The 20,523-nt window shown below is 38.4% G+C and overlaps 1 protein-coding gene across 2 annotated transcripts in view; it reads right to left on the reverse strand.

Moving 5' to 3' along the window:
- AP3S2 (adaptor related protein complex 3 subunit sigma 2) overlaps positions 1-13,029 on the reverse strand; it is a 55,371-nt gene extending 42,342 nt beyond the window's left edge. For both annotated transcript variants that reach the window (XM_058542451.1, XM_058542450.1), the window contains exons 1-3: positions 12,922-13,029; positions 9,246-9,337; positions 8,720-8,831 (exon numbers count right to left, since the gene is read on the reverse strand). In XM_058542451.1, coding sequence (XP_058398434.1) covers positions 8,720-8,831; positions 9,246-9,337; positions 12,922-12,990 — 273 coding nt within the window. In that variant the 5' untranslated portion in view covers positions 12,991-13,029. The remainder of the gene's footprint in view (positions 1-8,719; positions 8,832-9,245; positions 9,338-12,921) is intronic.
- Positions 13,030-20,523: the final 7,494 nt, after the last annotated feature.

Below are 20,523 nucleotides of genomic sequence, written 5' to 3' on the forward strand. Positions count from 1 at the left end.
GGCTCGGGGCCAATCTTCCTCACACCCCCCCCCGCCCCCCCAAAAAAGATCAGCAGACTTCAGTACATAAAGTTAAAAGACCAATGGACTAGGAGAAAATATTTGCAATAAATATAATAGAAAAAGGATTAATATCCATAAAGTTAGGGAAAAAACCAACACTTACAAATGAACAAAACAAATGAGCCATTGGAAAAGTGAACACATGCTGATGTCAGACACTTTCAAATACAAATGGCCAGTAAACACTAAAAGATACACACTAGTACTTAAGGAAACTCTAGGGAAAACAATGAATTTAAATTTTTTACTCATGAGATTGGTAAATGTTTGAAAATATTCTTAATATTTAAAGTTGGTGAGGTTATGTGGAAACAGGCCTTTTTTGCTAGGCAATCTGGCAACATCTATCAATTTAAAAAGCACGCATCCTTTAATTAAAGCAATGATTCCAATTTTAGGAATCTATCCTAAAGAAACTAACACATGTGCATATAGACGCACGTGCAAGGGTGTTACTGCAGCATCATTTGCAATAGCGAGAAAATGAGAAAAATCTAAATGCCCACAAGTAGGGTACTGAACAAAAGATTATGATACATCCATATTAAGGAAAATCACGTACCACTAAAAAGTATGTACGAGGTAGAAAAAGCTCCAAGACTTATTATTAAGTGATAAAAAAGCAAGTTACAGAACTATGTATACAGAGTGATTACTTTTCATTTAAAAAATTAAATAATGTATATGACACACGTGTGCGTGTGTGTGTACATGCATTAAAAGACTTAACAATGGTTACCTCTAGAAAAGAGACTGATGTATGAGAGAAAGGGGGATGAATTCTAAGGGAGAGGACTTCTCCACTCTACTTAATAAACTTACTGTTTGAATCTTTTATAAAAAGAAATATTCATGTACTACTTGTATAGTTTAAAAAGCCCCAAACAAAATAACATACTTGAAATTCCAGACATAGGCCTAAATTTATACAGAAATTTAAGTCAAACTAGGAGTAGAAAAACAATGAGAGACTGAATAATTTGGAGAAACTGGATAATGATATGAAGAAAAAGTAACTTGGTTCCATATCTCAGCATATATTGAAATAAATCTTGTGTTAAAAAGATTTAAATAAATATTTGTGTTAAGCTTATAATATGTATATTTTTAATTGGAAACAGACGGTTTAGGATTTTGTCCCAATTGTGACAGGAATATAAACTTATGGCTAGTGAAGAAGTAGAGGAGATCAGCATAAAGCGGATAGTTTCAACTATGCTGAAGTGTAATAGCAAACAAACATGGTAAATTAACAAGTTAAGAATTAAAGGGAAGGTTGTGTAATGGTAAAGAAATATTTACGACTATAATGATGAATAAAAGTTTAATATCCTAAAAATCCAGAATAAACCATGAGAGATTAGGACACTTTCTGAAAACAACAACAACAACAAAACTTTAATGTAAGATTCGAAAGAAGAAATGAATATGGAAGGAAACGCTACTTTTAATTCACTTCTAATTATAAATCCAACAGTGACTTTTGGGACCTTTACAAATAATGCAAGAATGTTTACGGATGAACAAATGGTTATAAATACCCATGAATATATTTATATTCCTATAATGAAAAAGAACCCAAGGGGAATAACTGGTCCTACTAGGGACACGAACCTCTATTAACAACAATAAATAAAACAGTGTGAAACTAATACAGAAAAAGAAACATAACTCAGTAGAACAAAATGAAGAATAAAAACTAAATCTAACTATGTATTAAACAGCTATGTGATCAACGTATAGTGAATGATTACTGTGCACTGGGCATGCACCATTCTACTCTGGGGATTCCACGGTCAACAAGCCATGCTCTCACCTGGCATATATTCTGATATGCTGGGTGTGGGAAGAACAGGAGGCAAATCAACAAGATCTTTTCTACTGTCATAAGTGCTCTGAAGGAAGTAAAAAGGATGATGTGGTTACTTCAGACAGGGTGTCAGCAAAGTCTCTGAGGTATAGCGTTTGAGCTGAGTCATGAATGAGGAAGAAGCCACTCATGTGAAGAGCTGAAGAGTGAAAGAGCCTGGGCAAGAGCATTCCGAGGACAGAACAAGTGCAAAGGCCCTCACACAAAAAAGTACCTGTGTTTGAGGAACAGAAAGAAGGCTGGGACAGCTAGAGTACAGTGAAGATGAGAGTGTATATGGTGCGGTCAGATTGAGAAAGATGAAGGAGACAGATCCTGTCGGGCCTTATAGTCTGAGAGGTAGTTTGGATTTTACTGTAAACTTAATATATTATACGTTGAGGTTTCTTCAACAAGGGGAGGTAAAAATGAATTACTTATACCTAACATAATAGTTTAGAAAAAAATTAGTTTGGAAAAAATTAGTGTGAAAATAAACAGAAATATACAGAGAATTACTTTTTCATTGATTGTAAGACCAACTATTATTTTTGTGTTAAGAAAAAAATGCTGTCAATTATAATCGTAAGATGTGATCTATTGTAATACACATCCTGATTTTAGTTATTAAAGTGTGAAAAAATGTGCATCTTAGAACAGATGAAATATATTATAAACCAAGATCTAGACTTCAATTATAATTATAAACCAAGATCTAGACCTTAATTATATTACAAAAGGTTTACGTGAAAAAGAACATTGTAGACCCACACATGGAAAAAGTAGGCATGATTAATAGAATAAAAATGCAGACATTTGTGAGGTACCACTCTACCTCTGTGTAGAAATTAAAAATGACATATTTCAGTGTTTGAGCTAAGAAGAAACATAAACTCAGAAATGTTGGAGGCATCATAATTTAATACAGCCTTCCTGAGTATCTATCTAGCAACTTGCATTATAAATAAAAATATTAATTCCCTTTGACTCAGGAATTCTGTTTTCAGCAGGGTGTGAATAGGCACAACAATTTGCGTAAAGACTTACAGTAGTTTTATTCACGTTAATAAAAAAAAGGAAAATGGAAACAATTGAACTATCTGGTACTGTCCTACTGCTCTGCTGCCTGGATCAGCTGGGACCATTCATTTTACCCCCACCGAAATGTTCTGCTTTGACCCACTCTTGAAATACAGAGGTAGATCATGGCAAGCTGAGAAGCAGAAAATGTAAAGCAGTCCATTCCTCCTGTCCATGTTACTGCTAGACAGCCAGAGTCCAATACCCCAACTGTGGTGAGCAATAAGTTTCCTGGGATTCACTCACATGAACTTGCCTTCAGACTTCCCCAGATGGGGCTCTTGTAAACTCTCAGGGACCCTGAAGCCAGACCGTGAGCCAGAGACTCTGTTCAGCTTATCTGCTCTTGGGAGCCTTCATCTAAAAGTGGCAAATTACCCTTTCCTTATACAGCTAAGTTTGTGCTTGTCACTCAGTTTTTCCAAACTAAGCAAAATCTCATTTAAGGAAATATACATCACATGGTAAAACTATAAAGAGAAGCAAAGGAACAATCAACTCAAAAGTCTGAGGAGGAATGCAGTGAAGGAGGGGGACGGCATTGGGGAGGGGCATACAGAAGCTTCTTAAGGTACTAGGAATGTACTGTTTCCTAATCTGGGTGATAGGTACATGGGCATTCATTTTACTAGCATTCTTTAAACTGTATAGGCATGTTTTGCATTTTTGTATATACAATATGTTTCACAATAAAAATAATTTTCAAAAACAACAATAATCTTACTGGGATTCTGACTGGGTTTTCAGTCATTTATAATCTGGACATTTTAACGAGATTTCTCAACAGGCAAAGGTATGTTTTATTCATTTATTTTGCTCTTTTTTCAGATTTTTAGTAGAGTTTTAAAGTTTTCTTCATAGAGAGATCTTGAACATTTTTACATTTATTCCTGGGTATCTTATGGACCTTTGTGCTATTGTGAGTGGGTCCCTTTTAAATATTATATTTTCCAACTTATTATTGCTAAAGGAAAGCTATTAATTTTTATATGTTAAACTTGTATCCAGTCCCCTTACTGACCTCTATTATTAGTTCTAATTGTTTTCCAGTTGAGTGTTTTGGATTTTCTAGACAGATAATAATTTCATTGCAACCATTACATATTCTGAAGCCCAGTAAAGCCAATCCCACGTTACTGTCCTTTTCCCCTCAAAACATAATTTTGCATTTCTTGGCCAGTCATTTTTCCTGATAAATTTTCCCTTTACCAAGTTCTATAAGATCCCCTGATGGAATTATACTTGGTTTCCCATTTAATCTACTGATTATGGGGCTGGCCCCGGGCGTAGCCTAAAGTTAAGTGCGCGTGCTCTGCTGCTGGCTGCCAGGGTTCGGATCCCAGGTGCGCACCAACACACCACTTGTCAGGCCATGCTGTGGCGGCGTCCCACATCAAGTGGAGGAAGATGGGCACGAATGTTAGCTCAGGACTAGTTCTCCTCAGCAAAAAGAGGAGGATTGGCATGGGTGTTAGCTCAGGGGTGATCTTCCTCACAAAAAAAAAGGTCCGGCCTTGTGGCATAGCGGTTAAGTGCGCTCTCCGCTGCTGGCGGCCCAGGGTTAGGATCCCAGCCACGCACGGATGCACCACTCGTCAGGCCATGCTGTGGCAGCGTCCCACACAAAGTGGAGGAAGATGGGCATGGATGTTAGCTCAGGGCCAGTCTTCCTTGGCAAAAAGAGGAGGATGGCACGGATGTTAGCTTAGGGCTGATCTTCCTCACAAAAAAAATAAATAAATAAAAATAACCTACTGATTACTATTGTCATCTTTGCTTGACTCTTCCTAACAAGTGGAGGGCTTGTAGCTTCATTTTCAAGTATTCCTTTATGTTTTTCCTTTAAGATTTTACAGTTTCATTGGAATCAATGTCAAGTATTCCATACTAAGTTAATTTCCAAACACCAAATATCCTTTGTCACTACTTAAGTGAAATTTCTTTAATTATGAATTTTATAGCTGTTTTCACAGAAACAGGAAATTCAGTTTTGATGGATTTATCTTGTATTCTGCCATTTTGCTTGTATCATGAATTACTGGTTATGGTTTTTGCTTTTTTTTTTAGGTTTTCTAGGTACATAATTAGGCCACCTTACAGTGATAACTTATCTCTCTCTTCCTTTACTATGTTACTTCTTGATTTCTATTTTTATCACTCATTACAAGTGCTTGTTCAAATTAGAGAAACAGTAAGAGACACCCTTGTTTCCGTGAATGCCTGTAGATTTCTTCCCTGGGAAAGGGGAAGAAAGATACTTTCACTGTATACTACTCTTGGTGTGCCTTTTGAATTTTGGGCCACATAAATGTATTATTTCTTCAACGGTTTATGCTAAATAAATAAACGTGCACTAAAGAATCATATAAAAATGCTCCCTATTCCAATTTAAGAGTATTTCAGGAATATAATTTGGATAATCATTTCTCTTGGCATCTACTGATGCAATTATATTAGTTTCCACTATTTTTCTCACTGCTGTAATAGACTCCAAGATTTTTTCTTTGTTAAACCAACTTGCGCCCTTGGGATAAAGACTATTTGGACACAATGATCAATTCTTCTGGTATGCAGTATTCCTGAGAGAGAAAGAATTTTAGAGCTAGCAAAGAACATCTAGTGTACTTATAAATCAAAACAAACACACACAGAAGAGCCAAAACACAAAACACAAACCCCCTAAGGCCTCAAAGCTTAAATGATTTATTTAAGGCCACACTGCTTGTTAACTGGAGAGTCAGAAACAAGAGCCAGGTCTCATGACTGCTTGATTCAACTGATTATTGGCCAAGATTTTATTTAGTAATTTTGTACCAATATTAATATGCAATATTTGAGTAACATTTTCTTTTTTTAGAGGCTTTTATATCACAACCAATTTACTCTGTAAAATACACTTAAGCAGTATGATTTTTTATTCTGAGTTTAGAAAACAACTTATGTAAGTAACATAGAGATTTTACTGTGCTTCAACATTAAAAAAATTCTGAATCTATGAGGCAGGTTTTTTTTAACTCGTCTTATTTCATCCTAATATTGGATTAAGTGCCTTTTTGTTGACCTAATTTGGGTGTTTATTTTTTGTAGTCAGCTATTTCAAATACATTTATGCATCATTTAACAACGGGGATATGTTCTGAGAAATGTGTCATTAGTCGATTTCGTCATACAAACATCCTAGAGTGTACTTACACAAACCTAGATGGTATAGCCCACTATACACCTAGGCTATAAGGCACTTACCATATGGGACCACCATCGTATATGCGGTCCATTGTTAACCAAAACATCGTCATGCGGGGCATGACTGTATATTGATTATATAACCATGGATATCATCCCCTAAAAACATTTGATGTTTTCTATTTCTGGCTTTTATCCTCTTTATATTAGGCCAACTATTTATTGATTTTACTGTCTTTTCAAAGATCAAAATTCTTAGTTTCTATCATTTTCACCTTTTACCTATCTTCCCAAATCCAATTCACACTAAATATCCAATAAATGTCCATTACATTATAAAGTTACATCTTTTTGTCTTGTTAATATAGATATTTGAAGTGTATTTCCTCTAATAACCGCATCTCAATTTTTAAAATATATTATCATTATATTTCCTTTATTTTCAAATATACTCTTATCACATGCACATTTCTATAGCATTCTACAGTCTATAATACAATAAAATACACTGCCTAATGTTTCTATAGTCAGATGGTGGATCAAAGACTCAAATCAGGTTTTCTGATTGTGGATCTTGAGCTATTTCTATTATGCCAACTGACTCTCAATGTCCAACCTGACTCAGATGTTAAGAAAGCATTTAAAAATTATCTTAGAGATGAATCTTTTTAGATGTTTTCATTATTTATTTATAGTTTCATGTATAACTGAATACGATGTATGAAATTTTTTTTAAATAATTATTTATTTATTTTCCCCCAAAGCCCCAGTAGATAGTTGTACATCATAGTTTCACATCCTTCTAGTTGCTGTACGTGGGATGCGGCCTCAGCATGGCCGGAGAAGTGGTGCATTGCTGCGCGCCCGGGATCCGAACCCGGGCCGCCAGCAGTGGAGTGCGAGCATTTGACTGCTAAGCCACGGGGCCTGCCCATGATGTATGGAACTTCTAATCAATCGTTTTAAACAATTTTCTGAATGTGAATGGGTATAAATAAATAAAATTTAAAAATTTCTATGCCCAAGAAGAACATCACTTTTTAGAAAAGAGTCTGGTATATTTGAAATGCAAATATACACTCAAAATTTCCATTTATTTGTCCTTGGGTATATTAAATTTAGCTTCTTTAATTTTATCTTAAAATGCAGTTGCATGCATTTAAGGTTTCTACTTTATAGCTAGAGAGTTTTCTTTTCTATAATTGTTGCCAACTAGGTTTTAATGCAAGCTTCTATTTGAGTGCTTTCTACTTAAGTGGCTTTTTCAAGTCACTTAAAAGAAGCCCACCTAGAATTTCATGTATAAAATAATGCAATTGTACTAAATTAACGGTTCCTAAGCTAGTATCCCTACACACCTCAGTTTCCATAATGTAATGAAAAGAATCTGTAAGTCATTTCTAATTTTCAAAAAGCCTACTAAAATCATGTTTACCTACGTCAAGATGGCACAGACTAACGAAAACATCAAGTTTCTTTGCTTTAGGCTAGAATTACAAGCGAAAATATAAAGCACAAATTTTTAAAAGTCATTTGGTTTCATAGTTGAAAAAAATTTCAAAACATCACGTGGTACTGTAATTTATAATCATAAGTATTTAATTGGCATTCATCTCCGTTTCTGGCACAGAGCTCCTAAAACTCTTGGAATTTCCTAAGTGATAAAGGCGTCTTTTGTTTCTGTTAATAAGGTGACTTCTGGAAAGCAGCTAAGGATGGGTGCTGGTTCCCAGGAAACCAACCATGTGATTAGAGGGTTGGAACTTTCAGTCCCACCCCCTGACCTCTAAGGAGGGGAGAGGGTCTGGAGGTTGAATCAACCACCAGTGGCCAATGATTTAATCAATCATGCCTATATAATGAAGCCTCCATAAAAACTCAAAAGGAGGGGGTTTGGAGAAGTTTCTGGGTTGGCGAACACATGGAGTTTTGGAGAGAGTGTCAGCGCTTAGAGAGTATGGAAGCTCTGCGCCCCTTCGCACATACCTTGCCCTATGCATCTCTTCCATCTGGCTATTCCTGAGTTATATCCTTTTATAATAAGCTGATAATCTAGTAAGTACAATGTTTCTCCAAATTCTGTGAGCCGCTCTAGCAAATTAATTGAACCCGAGGAGGAGATCATGGGAACCTCCGATCTATAGCCAGTCATCAGAAGCACAGGTGACAACATGGACTTGTGATTGGTATCTAGGTAGATAGTGTCAGAATTGAGTTAAATTTATGGGACACCTGGTCAGTGTCCAAGGAGAATTGAGTTAATTGCTTGGTGGGGGGAGGGAACACACACACTGTAATTGGTCTCAGAATCGTATAAGAAAACCAAGAGCAGTGAGAGGGCTGGGTAGAAACCAATGAATCCAGAAGCTCTAAGAATTTTTGACGGTTCCTCAGGAGCTTTCTCACAGCACCATCTGGTGGACGTCTGGCAACTTGTACCAGTATCAGTAAAAAGACTGACAAGAGGATCTTAACAGGTTGGTTACTCAAAAGTCCAGCGCAAACTCTCTAAAGTGGCTGCCATCATTAGATGACTACACATACCTGGATGAGGTCCAAGATTCCCAGTTCACTCTCTGATGAGTCCACACAAAATACAAAGTAGAGGGTAGCATAGTGCCGGTAGATCAGTTTGTATTCAGAGCCACCAATCAAACTGTGGAAGATGGGAAACATTTAAAAGCCTTAATTAAATGTTAATTAATTAAACATATCAAAGAGAAACCCAGTGACAAGGAAGGAGAACAGGACCAGTAGAAAGAGGAGGGGCAGGCCAAAGAACAGGCCATTTCTCCCAGGTGAAAGGCAACCAAGTTGGGCAGAGATGTCTAAAGCTACTTTACCTCACCTTTTCTTCCGCCCATCCTCTCAAGAATCAAACATCTAAATGAGTAATACCTGAAGCACAACAGCTTCCAGAACAGAATTGGGTCTCTCCTGAGCAGATGATGCTAAGATCAGCTCAAGTTGCATCAGGTACCCACCCTGACACTTGAGTACTGCCTGAAGAAGCAATAATGACAAGGTCACCCAACAGTGGATATATGGGGAGAAAACTGAAGCTGTTTACCTTCCACCCTCCAAGAAGTTACAGATGTTGTCATCCCGCTTGAGAACTAGATGGAAGGTCTCTCGAACAATCTGCTGTTGAATTTCTTCTGGCTATGGAATAAAAGAAATAAAGTGAATCAGTGGGAAAGTCTGGAAAATGACGTCCCATTGATGGGGATGGACAGGAAGAGAAGTGCTTCCAAGCTGGGAACAATCTGAACATTCGGTATCAGTTTCCAGAGAAGATAAAAATGACGAGTAGAGAAAAAATAAAGAGTGAATCCATGGGAAGATGGACAACAAGGCTCTATTACAGAAAATAAGACAAGGTATGTTTACCTAGATATATAGTCACTAGCCACTACTGTCCTGATAGGTAAGCTGGTATTTATATACTAGTTAATAAACAAGGAAAGGAGAACTGATAAACTCTCATACAAGGTCAAAGGGTAACTAGAAAGTCTGGTCCTGAAATATTGTGTCTTCCCCTAAAAACATCTATGCCAGGTAAATAACAAATGTCAACAGGTCTAACACTTCTAGGAGGTCAAGATGTAATCATGCACATGTTTTAACAAACTGAATTTGCCATCTTTTGTACTGGTAATATAGGTATTACATATAAGATGCTGTGTTATTCATCAACAAAGTATTACTGAGAAAGAAAAAGTTGTACTTACAGATTAGAATTTTGGACAATCACAGAGCTACAAATATTTTGCTTCACTTACTACACATGAAAAAGGTCAACTGTGATGGAATCTCTTGATAATTCCCATTCAATTTCTATTTATACATATGAGGTTCATAGTAAGTATGGTTAAAAAAAGAATGATGGGAAAGAGAAACCAGTCATTAAGAAAAAAGTAATTAAAAGCTCTAGACCAGTGCTTCTCAAAGCTTAATGTGCAATGAATCACCTGGGACTGTTGCTAAAAATGCAGATTCTGATTTCATAGGCCTGGGGTAAGTCCTAAGACTGCAGTTCTAACAAGATCCCAGGTGATACCAATGCTGCTGGTCTGGGCACCACGCTTGGAGTAGCAAAGCTTAAGAAAACCTTCAGACTGGACTTGTCCTAAGAGTCAGAAAACAGATTCAAGAAATGTTCATCTCTTTCTTTCTACAGCATTCAATTCAGGTTTGAACTGGTTAATTATTTAAAAGAAAAAGAGAAAAAAACAGGGAAAATGTCATTGTGAAGAAACCACTTGTCATAACTTTGACTCAACATGGATATAGAGTGGCTCTCAGTATTTACTGAATGGACGAATGCAAACTTGCTAATCACTGGTCACTGAGTTCAGGTGAATCAATCACTATTTTCCTGGTTTCCATTTAAAGAACTCACAGAGCTCACCAATGCCAGGATGCTTTAAAGGGTTAAGTCTAAGTACTTTGAAACATAAAACATGCTAAGCATCAGCACTTTTTTAAAGTGACAAAAACATCTTTCAATCTAAAGCCTTTTATCTGACTCTAGGGGGAAGTGGCAGCAGTCACTGGGGAAGTGGTATGAAATGGTGAGGCTACCTAATTTCTAATTCAACAAAAAGGTAAACTACCAATTGCTTATATGACTCAATTATTTTAATAATCCCTCATATCTTTTAGTACTCTGCAGTTTTCAAGGTAATTTTCACTCATGAGCTAATTTGGTTCTTATAAAAATCCTATGTTCTCAAGCCAGCCCTGATGGACTAGCATTTAACATTTGGCATGCTCCACTTCGGCGGCCCAGGTTCAGTTCCCAGGAGCAGAACCATACCACTTGTCTGTCAGTAGCCACGCTGCGGCGGTGGCTCACATGGAAGAACAAGAAGAACTTACAACTATACACAGCTGTGCACTGGGGCTTTGGGGGGGGGGTGGGGATAAAAAAAGGAGGGAGACTGGCAACAGATGTTAGCTTAGGGCAACTCTTCCCCTGCAAAAAAATATAAAAATATATAAAAAAATAAAAAAAATCCTACGTTCTCCAAAGAAGATATACAAATGGCCAGTAAGGACATGAAAAGATACTTAACATCAGTAATCATTAGGGAAATGGAAATTAAAACCACAATGAGATACCACTTTACACCCACTAAAATGTCTTTAATCAAAAAGATAATAACAAATGTTGATGGGGAGGTGGAGAAATTGGAACTCTTACACATTGCTGATGGGAATGTACAATGATGCAGCCACTTTGATAAATAGTTTGGCAGTTCCTCAAAATATTCACCATAAAGTTACCACATGACCCAATAATTCTACTCCTAGGTGTATAACCAAGAGAAATGAAAACACGTCCACACAACAACTTGTATGTGAATGTGTGTAACAGCATTATACACAAGAGCCGCAGGTGAAAACATCACCTGATGAAATGTGGTATATCCATACAATGGAATGTTATCCGGCAATAAAAAGGAATGAAGAACTGATAAACGCTATGATGTGGATGAATCTTGAAAATATTATACTAGGTGAAAGAAACCAGTCGTAAAAGACCACATATTGTATGATTCCATTTATATAAAATGTCCAGAAGAGGCAAATTTAGAGAGAGAGAAAGATGAGTGGTTGCCTAGGGCTGGGGGAATTGAGGGGTAAATACACAGTGATTGCTAATGGGTAGGGGTTTCTTTTTGGGGTAATGAAAATATTCTAAAATTGATTGTGGTGATGGTTGCATAATTTTGTGAACATACTAAAAACCACTGAATTGTACACTTTAAATAGGTGAACTGTATGGTACGTGGCTTATATCTCAATAACACTTAAAAGTGAGGGAAAAAAATCACACACACAAAAATACAAATACAAACAATAGTTATATTGAATGCTAATATTTTTACCTCGATATAATTATTTAATAAAATGTAATCTAGATAAAAAAAATCTTATGAAAAAGGCAAAACTATTTTTTCATTTCTATTTGACAAAAGAGGAAATAAAGCCTGGAAGAGTTTGTTAACTTATCAATAGACCCAAAGGTAAAAAACGTGGAGCTGAGACCTAAACCTAAGTTCTCCGAGTCTTTCACCTCTGGGCTTCCACCAGTCCACCAATTATGCATGTAACATTCTGAAACCTAGCCAGAAAGAAAGAAAACGTTGAGGGGCAGGATGCAAATAACGATGTTTGCGTTTTTCCAGAAAAACGTTTTTGGAAAATTCTCGCGGCAGCATTTATAATTTCTCATCATTCCTCATTTTTAAACTGACTTCCCTCAACTCGACAGAGCGCAGGGTATCCAGTCCTGGGGCAGGCCCAGGAAACATGGAAGGGAAATAATCCCAAGAAAGCACTTTTCCAGACCCTCCGGCTAAAGCAAAAACTTTTAAGCAGCTGCATATTTCTTCCTCCTCATGGAACTGCGTTCAACACCCACCAAGACTAAAGTGACTGCAATCATTCACGTTCCCAATGAGGCACACCCCCGCCGTCACTCAGAGCGCCCTGAGACCCAAAGGGAAGTGTCACCAAACCGCACGGAAATGCCGGGTCCAGGGCGGGGTCGGGGAGGGCGGGGGCAGCAAGCCTGACACTGGCCCCGGGCCGCGGAAGGAGGTTAAGGGGTTTGAGGTCACGCAAGGGGCAGGAGCCCCAAGGGGTCACCTGCCGGGCCCGCGGGCGCCGTAGGGACCTAGGGGAAGGAAGGGGGGCGGCCGCCCCGAAGGGACGTGACGAGGCTGGGCCGCACTCACGAAACGCTGGTAGAAGCGCACTAGCCGCGGCTTCCCGTGGTTGTTGAAAACCAGAATCGCCTGAATCATCTTTGCCCGCCACGCTTCTGTCAGCACTGGCTGCTTCCGGGGAGCATCTCCTTCCGCCACAACACGGACATTTCCGGTTGGTGCGCTGCTGAGAGTGGCCCGCGGAAACTTGCCCCGGCGCCCAGGGGCCCGACCGCGAAGGGTCCGGCCTCCCTGCATGCCTTGAAGAAGGCTCTGGGGTGGGCGGCGGGCTCTCGAGGGAGGGCTTGTGCGGACACCGAGGCTGGGGAGGGTCGTCACGCGGCCAGCGTCGGCTGCCCACCCAGGGCCTGGCCAGGGCGCGAACCTGGATCTGTGCTCTTCGCACAGACCGACCGCTTGCTGCAGAATCCCGAGTCCGGCGTAAAGCCGATCCAGGAGCAGAAACCCCTGAGAGCAGCCCCGCTCCCCGGGGAGGCGGCGGAGGCCTCGCGTCCCCACAGTCTGCACTGGACCCGCGGTCCCGCCTCCGCCTTAAAGCGCGCGGAACGCTCCGCCGTGGGCGGATGCCGGCTGCTTAGCAGTCCCCTGTTGGAGAACATTAAGTTCATTTTTATTTTTCAGTATTATATACAATGCTGCAGGGAATTATATAGATGTCCTCGTGCAAAAGGGCTGTTTCTCCGTGGTAGATAGTGCATAGTGGGAATTAAGGAATATTGAATGCAATTCCATTTAAAAGGTACCAGCGATCTCAAATTGGTAGTTTTTGTTTTTTCTTGTAATGACTTAGTGGGGGTGAGGTGAAACATGTCCCTATGCTGCAGATAAAGCTGCAAATCTATCCAGAGGACTGTTTGGCAATATGTATCAAAAGCCTTTGAAATGTATAGAACATTAGACCTAGCAATTCCAGTTTTAGAATTTATAATAAAATAATTGTGGATCTGTGAAAAGATTTAGCCTCAAGAAAGTACATCTCAGCAGTGTTATTACTGGGGAAAATGGGAAGCAAACTAATTATTCCAAAATGAGAAATTGGCTAAATGCATTGTTACACATGCATACGAGAAATATTAAAGTTATTAAAAATCGTGCTGTGAAAGGCTTATACCATAGTATAGGCAAATGTTCCATGACATATCTGTAAGTGAAAAGATTATACAAAGTATGTACAGGGACACCCCACTTTGTAAAAGATTGGAAGTAGATACACCAAAATATGGATAATAATTGTGTCTGATGGAATGGCATCATAGCGTTCAGCCCAGGCCCCTGGAACCACACTGCCCTGATTCAAATCCTGGCTCTGTTCACCACCCGGGCACCTTAAGCAAGTGTCTTCATCTGTGAAACAGGCATAACATCAGTTTCCTTTACTGTAAAACTGTTTTTTTTTTGAAAAAAAAAGATTCTACTTGCCTCAGTTATAAACAAAAGGAATTAATATTTGTAAGCGCTTGGAGCAATGCACAGCATATCACTGAGTACTACATAAGTGATTTAACATACATCTTTGGGTGGTGGAGTTATATATTATTCTTTTATAAAATAAATATATATTACTCATAGCCAGAGTTTTTTAATTTTAAAAAAGCCAAAGGCAATAAAAATGCACTGAAACTTGACAAAATGTTCCAAATGTTGAGGAGGATGTCAAAGAAAATTCCAAAACAGAAGAATAATGAGGGGGACCTAGCCCTACCTACTATTAAAACCTACTATATTAGTTCAAATTGTCACTATAGGGAGACATTGAAATATAATGGATAACTTAGGTATAAAATAATTTTAATATGTGATTTAGGAGAAATCATAACTTGATAGTGGGAAGGATTTTGTAATGATGTCATGATAACTGGTTAGCAATCTGAAAATAAGCAATTTAGTTATCTCGCTTCATACCTTCCCATAAATTAAAGGCAGAGTGGATTAAAGAGTACATAAAACCAGATAATAACCAAAATGAAAGAAAGTGAAACTGAGTATTTAACATCTGAAAAGAGAACACAAACTTAGAAGCAATAAAAATCACAAAAAGTCAACAGATACATCTATATAAAGATTTCATTTGTAAAATCAATTTTTAAAAATGGAAAAGTTGTTAAAATATGGTAAATGGTTATATTTAAAATATAAATAACTCTGATAAACCAAAAAGACCTCTCCCCCTGAGTAGATAAATGAGCAAAGGAATGGAGTAACAAAACATGAAATACATCTAGGAAATGAACGTGAAAAAAATGTTTAAGCTCACTATATTAATGGGGGAAAAGTCTATTTAAAGTATTAATTTTTTTAATTAAATGTAAAAAAAGTAATGACTACTCAAGAAGCCATAATCCCAGAAATCTATTTTCTAGAAGATTCTGCAATCATAGCACTTTGTACTTGCATTGTCTATTATAGCACTCATTTTCTCTTTTTTCAATCTTAAAGATTTAGAATGTGGCATTTTTATTATTTTAGAAATAATAGGTATGCATCAGTGTTTTTATATGTATTATATATACCTATATAATATACATTAGCATATACATAAACATATATGTATATATGTAAAGTTAATATTTTGAATATGATTCAAAATTTCTATGTCTGTTTTATTTTACATCAACTGTATTTTTTTCTTTTTACTTTTTGACCCCTTCACCCATTTCTCCCATGCCTCTGGCAACCACCAATCTGTTCTCTGTATCTATGAGCTTGGTTTCTTTTTTTTTTTTAATAGATTCCACATATAAGTGAGATCATAAGGTCTTTCTCTGTCTGACTTATTTCACTTAGCATAATGCCCTCTAGGTCCATCCATGTTGTTGCAAATGTCAAGATTTCATTCTTTTTCATAGCTAAATAATATTACTATGTATATATACCACAACTTTTTTTTTTTTTTTGTGAGGAAGATCAGCCCTGAGCTAACATCCATGCTAATCCTCCTCTTTTTGCTGAGGAAGACCGGCTCTGAGCTAACATCTATTGCCAATCCTCCTCCTCCTTTTTTTTTCCCCCCAAAGCCCCATTAGATAGTTATACGTCATAGTTGCACATCCTTCTAGTTGCTGCATGTGGGACGCGGCCTCAGCATGGCCGGAGAAGCGGCGCGTCAGTGCGCACCCGGGATCCGAACCCGGGCCGCCAGCAGCGGAGCGCACGCACTCAACCGCTAAGCCACGGGGCCGGCCCCACAGCTTCTTTATCCACTCATCCATTGATGAACATTTAGCTTAGTTCCATATCTTGGCTATTATCGATAATGCTGCAATGAACATGAGGGTGCATATATCTTTTCCAGTTAGTGTTTTCATTTTCTTTGGATAAATACCCAAAAGTGGAATTGCTGGATCATATGGTAGTTCTATTTTTAATTTTTTGAGGAACCTCCATACTGTTTTCCATAGTGGCTGCACCAACTTACATTCCAATCAACAGTGCATAAGGATTCCCTTTTCTCCACATCCTTGCCAACACCTGTTATTTCTTGTCTTTTTGGTAACAGCCATTCTAACAGGTGTGAAGTGGTATCTCATTGTGGTTTTGATTTGCATTTCCCTGATGATTAACGATGTTGTGCATCTTTTCATGTACCTGTTGGCCATCTGTATGCCTTCTTTGGAAAAATGTTTATTCAGGTCCTCTGCCTATTTTTTAATCGGATTGTTTGTTTTTCTTGTTGAGTTGTATGATTTTTTTATATATTTTGGATATTAGTCCCTTATCAGATAAATGATTTGCAAATATTTTCTCCCATTCAGTAGGCTGCCTTTTCATTTTGTTGATGGTTTCCTTTACTGTGCAGAAGCTTTTTAATACGTAGTCCCACTTATTTATTTTTGCTTTTGTTGCTTTTGCTTTTGGCGTCAGATTCAAAAAATCATCACCAAGACCAACGTCAAGGAGCTTACTGCCTATGTTTTCTTCTAGTTTTGTGGTTTCACGTCTTATATTCGAGTATTTAATCCATTTTTTAGTTAATCTATTGAGTTAATTTTTGTGTATGGTATAAGATATTGGTCAAGTTTCATTCTTTTGCATGTGGCTGTCCAGTTTTCCTGACACCATTTATTGAGAAGACAGACCTTTCCCCATTGCATATTCTTGGCTCCTTTGTCGTAAATTAATTGACCATACATGAGTGGATTTATTTTGGGGCTGTCTATTCTGTTCCATTGATTCATATGTCTGTTTTTATGCCAATACCATAGCTTTAATTACTACAGCTTTGTAATATAGTTTTAAATCCAGGAGTGTGATGCTTCCAGCTTTGTTCTTCTTTCTCCAGATGGCTTTGGCTATTTGGGTTTTTTTTTGTGGTTCCATACAAATTTTAGGATTATTTGTTCTATTTCTTTGAAAAATGACATTGGAATTTTGAGACTGCATTGAATCTGTAGATTGCTTTGGGTAGTATGGATGTTTTAACAATATTGATTCTTCCAGTCCATAAGCACAGAATATCTTTCCACTTATTTGTGTCTTCTTCAATTTCTTTCATTAATGTCTTATATTGTTCAATATACAGGTCTTTCACCTCCTTGGCTAAATTTATTCCTAGGTATTTTAATCTTTAATGCAATTGTAAATGAGACTGTTTTCTTTACTTCTCTTTATGATAGTTTGTTATTAGTGTACAGAAATGCAACAGATTTTTGTGTAATTGATTTTGTATCCTGCAACTTTACTGAATTCACTTATTACTTCTAACAGTTTTTTGATGGATTCTTTAGAGTTTTCTATATAAATATCATGTCATCTGCAAATACTGACAGTTTTACTTCTTCCTTTCTAATTTGGATGACTTTTGTTTTTTTCTTGCTAATTGCTCTGACTAGGACTTCCAATACTACATTGAATAGAAGTGACGAGAGTGGGCATCCTTGTCTCGTTCCTGATCTTAGAGGAAAGGCTTTCAGCTTTTCACTGATGAGTAGGATGTTTGCTGTGGGCTTGTCATATATGGCCTTTATTATGTTGAGATATGTTCCCTCTATACCCACTTCTGTTGAGGGATTTTATCATAAAAGTTAGGTTGTTTATTTGAGACTTTAATTGTTTCTTGAGGTAGGCATTTATTGCTTTGAATGTCTCTCTTACAGCTGCTTTTGCTGCATCCCACAGATTTTGGTATATTATATTTCCATTTTCATTTGTCTCAGAGTATTTTTTGATTTCTCTTTTGATTTCTTCTTTGACCCATTGGTTGTTCATTTAATCTCCAAATATTTGTGAATTTTCCAGTTTTTCCCCACTATTAATGGGGAAAAAGGTTAATTAAATTTAAAGTATTAATTTTAAAATTAAAATATTATTTTCACCTTATCAAGTATCACTTTAAAAGTGTTATCATACCCAATTTTGGCAAGAGTAGCATGAAAATGGTCCTCTCTTACATTGCTGGTGAAATTATAATTTAGAACAACACTTTTAGAAAGCAATTTTGCAATATAACAAGACTTTACAAAATTCCTAGATTCCCAGTAATCTGACTCCTGGGAATCTCTCCCTAAAGAAATAACCCAGAAATATAATGTGTTTGTGTGTGTGTGTGTGTGTGTGTGTGTGTGGTGCGGGGAGGTAGGTGAGTGGGCTGAGCAAACTATATAATTTACAACAGTTTTTGACACATTAATTATATTAGCTCCAAATAGGGAATCAATGAATTATGTAAAAATTATTTAAATAGAGCTATTAAATCTTAATAGCTTAAAACAGTGGTCAATCCTAAAAACAGTGGTTATGAAGACTATGTAGCAATATGGAAAGTGATTATATAACACTAATTGAAAAAGCATTATCAGATTTTATGTGTAGGCACAGTGTCACAACCAGCAGGTACAGAAATTGCATATTCCACAGCAGGCCCCTCCCCCCACTCCATGGCTTTGCCAAGCTCTTCTCTTGCTGGAAGGTCCCTTTCCTTCTCTGTATACCTGAATTTCTTCCCATCTCCACTGCCACTGCTCTACACCAAACCACCCAGCTCTCACCCCAACAACTGCCGCAGTCCCCTAGTTGGGCTCATTGCCTTCAGCTTCTCTGTGGTCAAGCCTTTGACTGTAGCAAGACCTGACTTTGAAAATATCTTTGAATTTTACAAAGATCTTGAAAAGATCATTGAAATACACAAATCAGATCTTATCACTCTCCCTGGGATCACCAGCTTCATAAAGTCCCAAAATACTTAACATATAGAAGATGCCAGGCCCGATCTCCAGCTTCATCTCAAACACACTTCCACCCCTCCCATTCTCTGAGCTCCAGCCTCAAAGGCCTTTTCCTTCCAGGAGCGTCTCCAAGATACCAAGCCCACTTGTTGCCCAGGGCTTCCCCCATTGACACACTGGGCCTCCTTGTTTGGAATGGTGGCCTGCCCATATGAGCTTGCCATACCCTTTGGGCACAGTGCTTTGGGCAGGGAGATGCCCTCAGGAGGTGCCTCTACCCCTAGTCAGCGTCCCCAGTCCTCCTCCTGCTTAACCACCTCCCTGGCCACCCCCATGGTTGAGGTCCCAGCAAGCTCAACAGTGAAACAGCCCCATTCAGACACAGGACACCCGGGAGGCAGCTTCCACAATAGTCAAAGTGAGAGATCACAAGGATCTGAACTAAGAAAAAGACAAGAACAGAAGAGGCATGCGAGCAGTCCAGGGACTCATGACTTCTGGTGGCCTAAGTGAAATGTGAATCCCAAGCTCACAGCCATATTGTTGAACCCAGGCTCAAATACGCAGGAAGGCAAAGGAAAGTTGGAACCATGAATAATAAATGCTAGAAGCACAGTATCACCTGCTCAACTGCTGATACCTGTAGGGCTGTTTTCAGCCTCAGCAGATCAGCAGTCAAGGGCTTATGCAATTTCCCTAAAGTCTGGGAATATAACCCTGCTCCATAGGGCCAGGCCCTCCTCTGGTCCCTGGGTCCAAGGCCCTTCTGTAGGCCAAGGAAGCAGGGGACAGGGGAAGGAGAATAAGCTTTGCTTTTGACAGCTCTGGATTTGAATCCTTGCTCTGCCCCTTATTAGCTGTGTGACTCCGGGCAAGTTGCTCACCTCTCTGAGGCCCCCCTTTCCCCTGTAGTATACGTGTGGAAGCAGAATAATCCAGCAGTTAACACTATGGACTTTGAAATCTGACTGCCTGGGCTTAAATTACTCTCTCCTCTATATGCTATCCACGGAGCCTCTGAGCTTGTCTCATATGAAAAAAATGGGGAGAATAATCACATGTACCTCATGGGATTGTTGTGATGATTAGGTAAGATATTGCAAGTGCTTAGCACAAGTTCTAGCACCAGGAAGCACTCAAGAGTCAGTGGCTGTAATTACTATTATGGAAAGCATCTAGTGCTGTGTTTAATACGAGGGGACTCAATAATTGTTAGTTCACCACCACCCCCTCTTTTCCCTGGGGCAAGCAGGATCCACATGCCACCAAGTCTCCACCATTCTTAGCATAGGCAGATTTCAACTCCAGATCTCTTCACAGATCTTAGCATGGGCACACTACCCAGCAAGGCAATGTTCATGACCAAAAAGAAATGGCCTTCCTCCTACAGGGACATGGCTCAGCTGGAAGACTGTTTACACCTGACAATAACCCAGTCATTGTAGAGGAA

Source organism: Diceros bicornis, chromosome 5 (genome assembly GCF_020826845.1).
Source record: "Diceros bicornis minor isolate mBicDic1 chromosome 5, mDicBic1.mat.cur, whole genome shotgun sequence".
Taxonomy (NCBI): domain Eukaryota; kingdom Metazoa; phylum Chordata; class Mammalia; order Perissodactyla; family Rhinocerotidae; genus Diceros; species Diceros bicornis.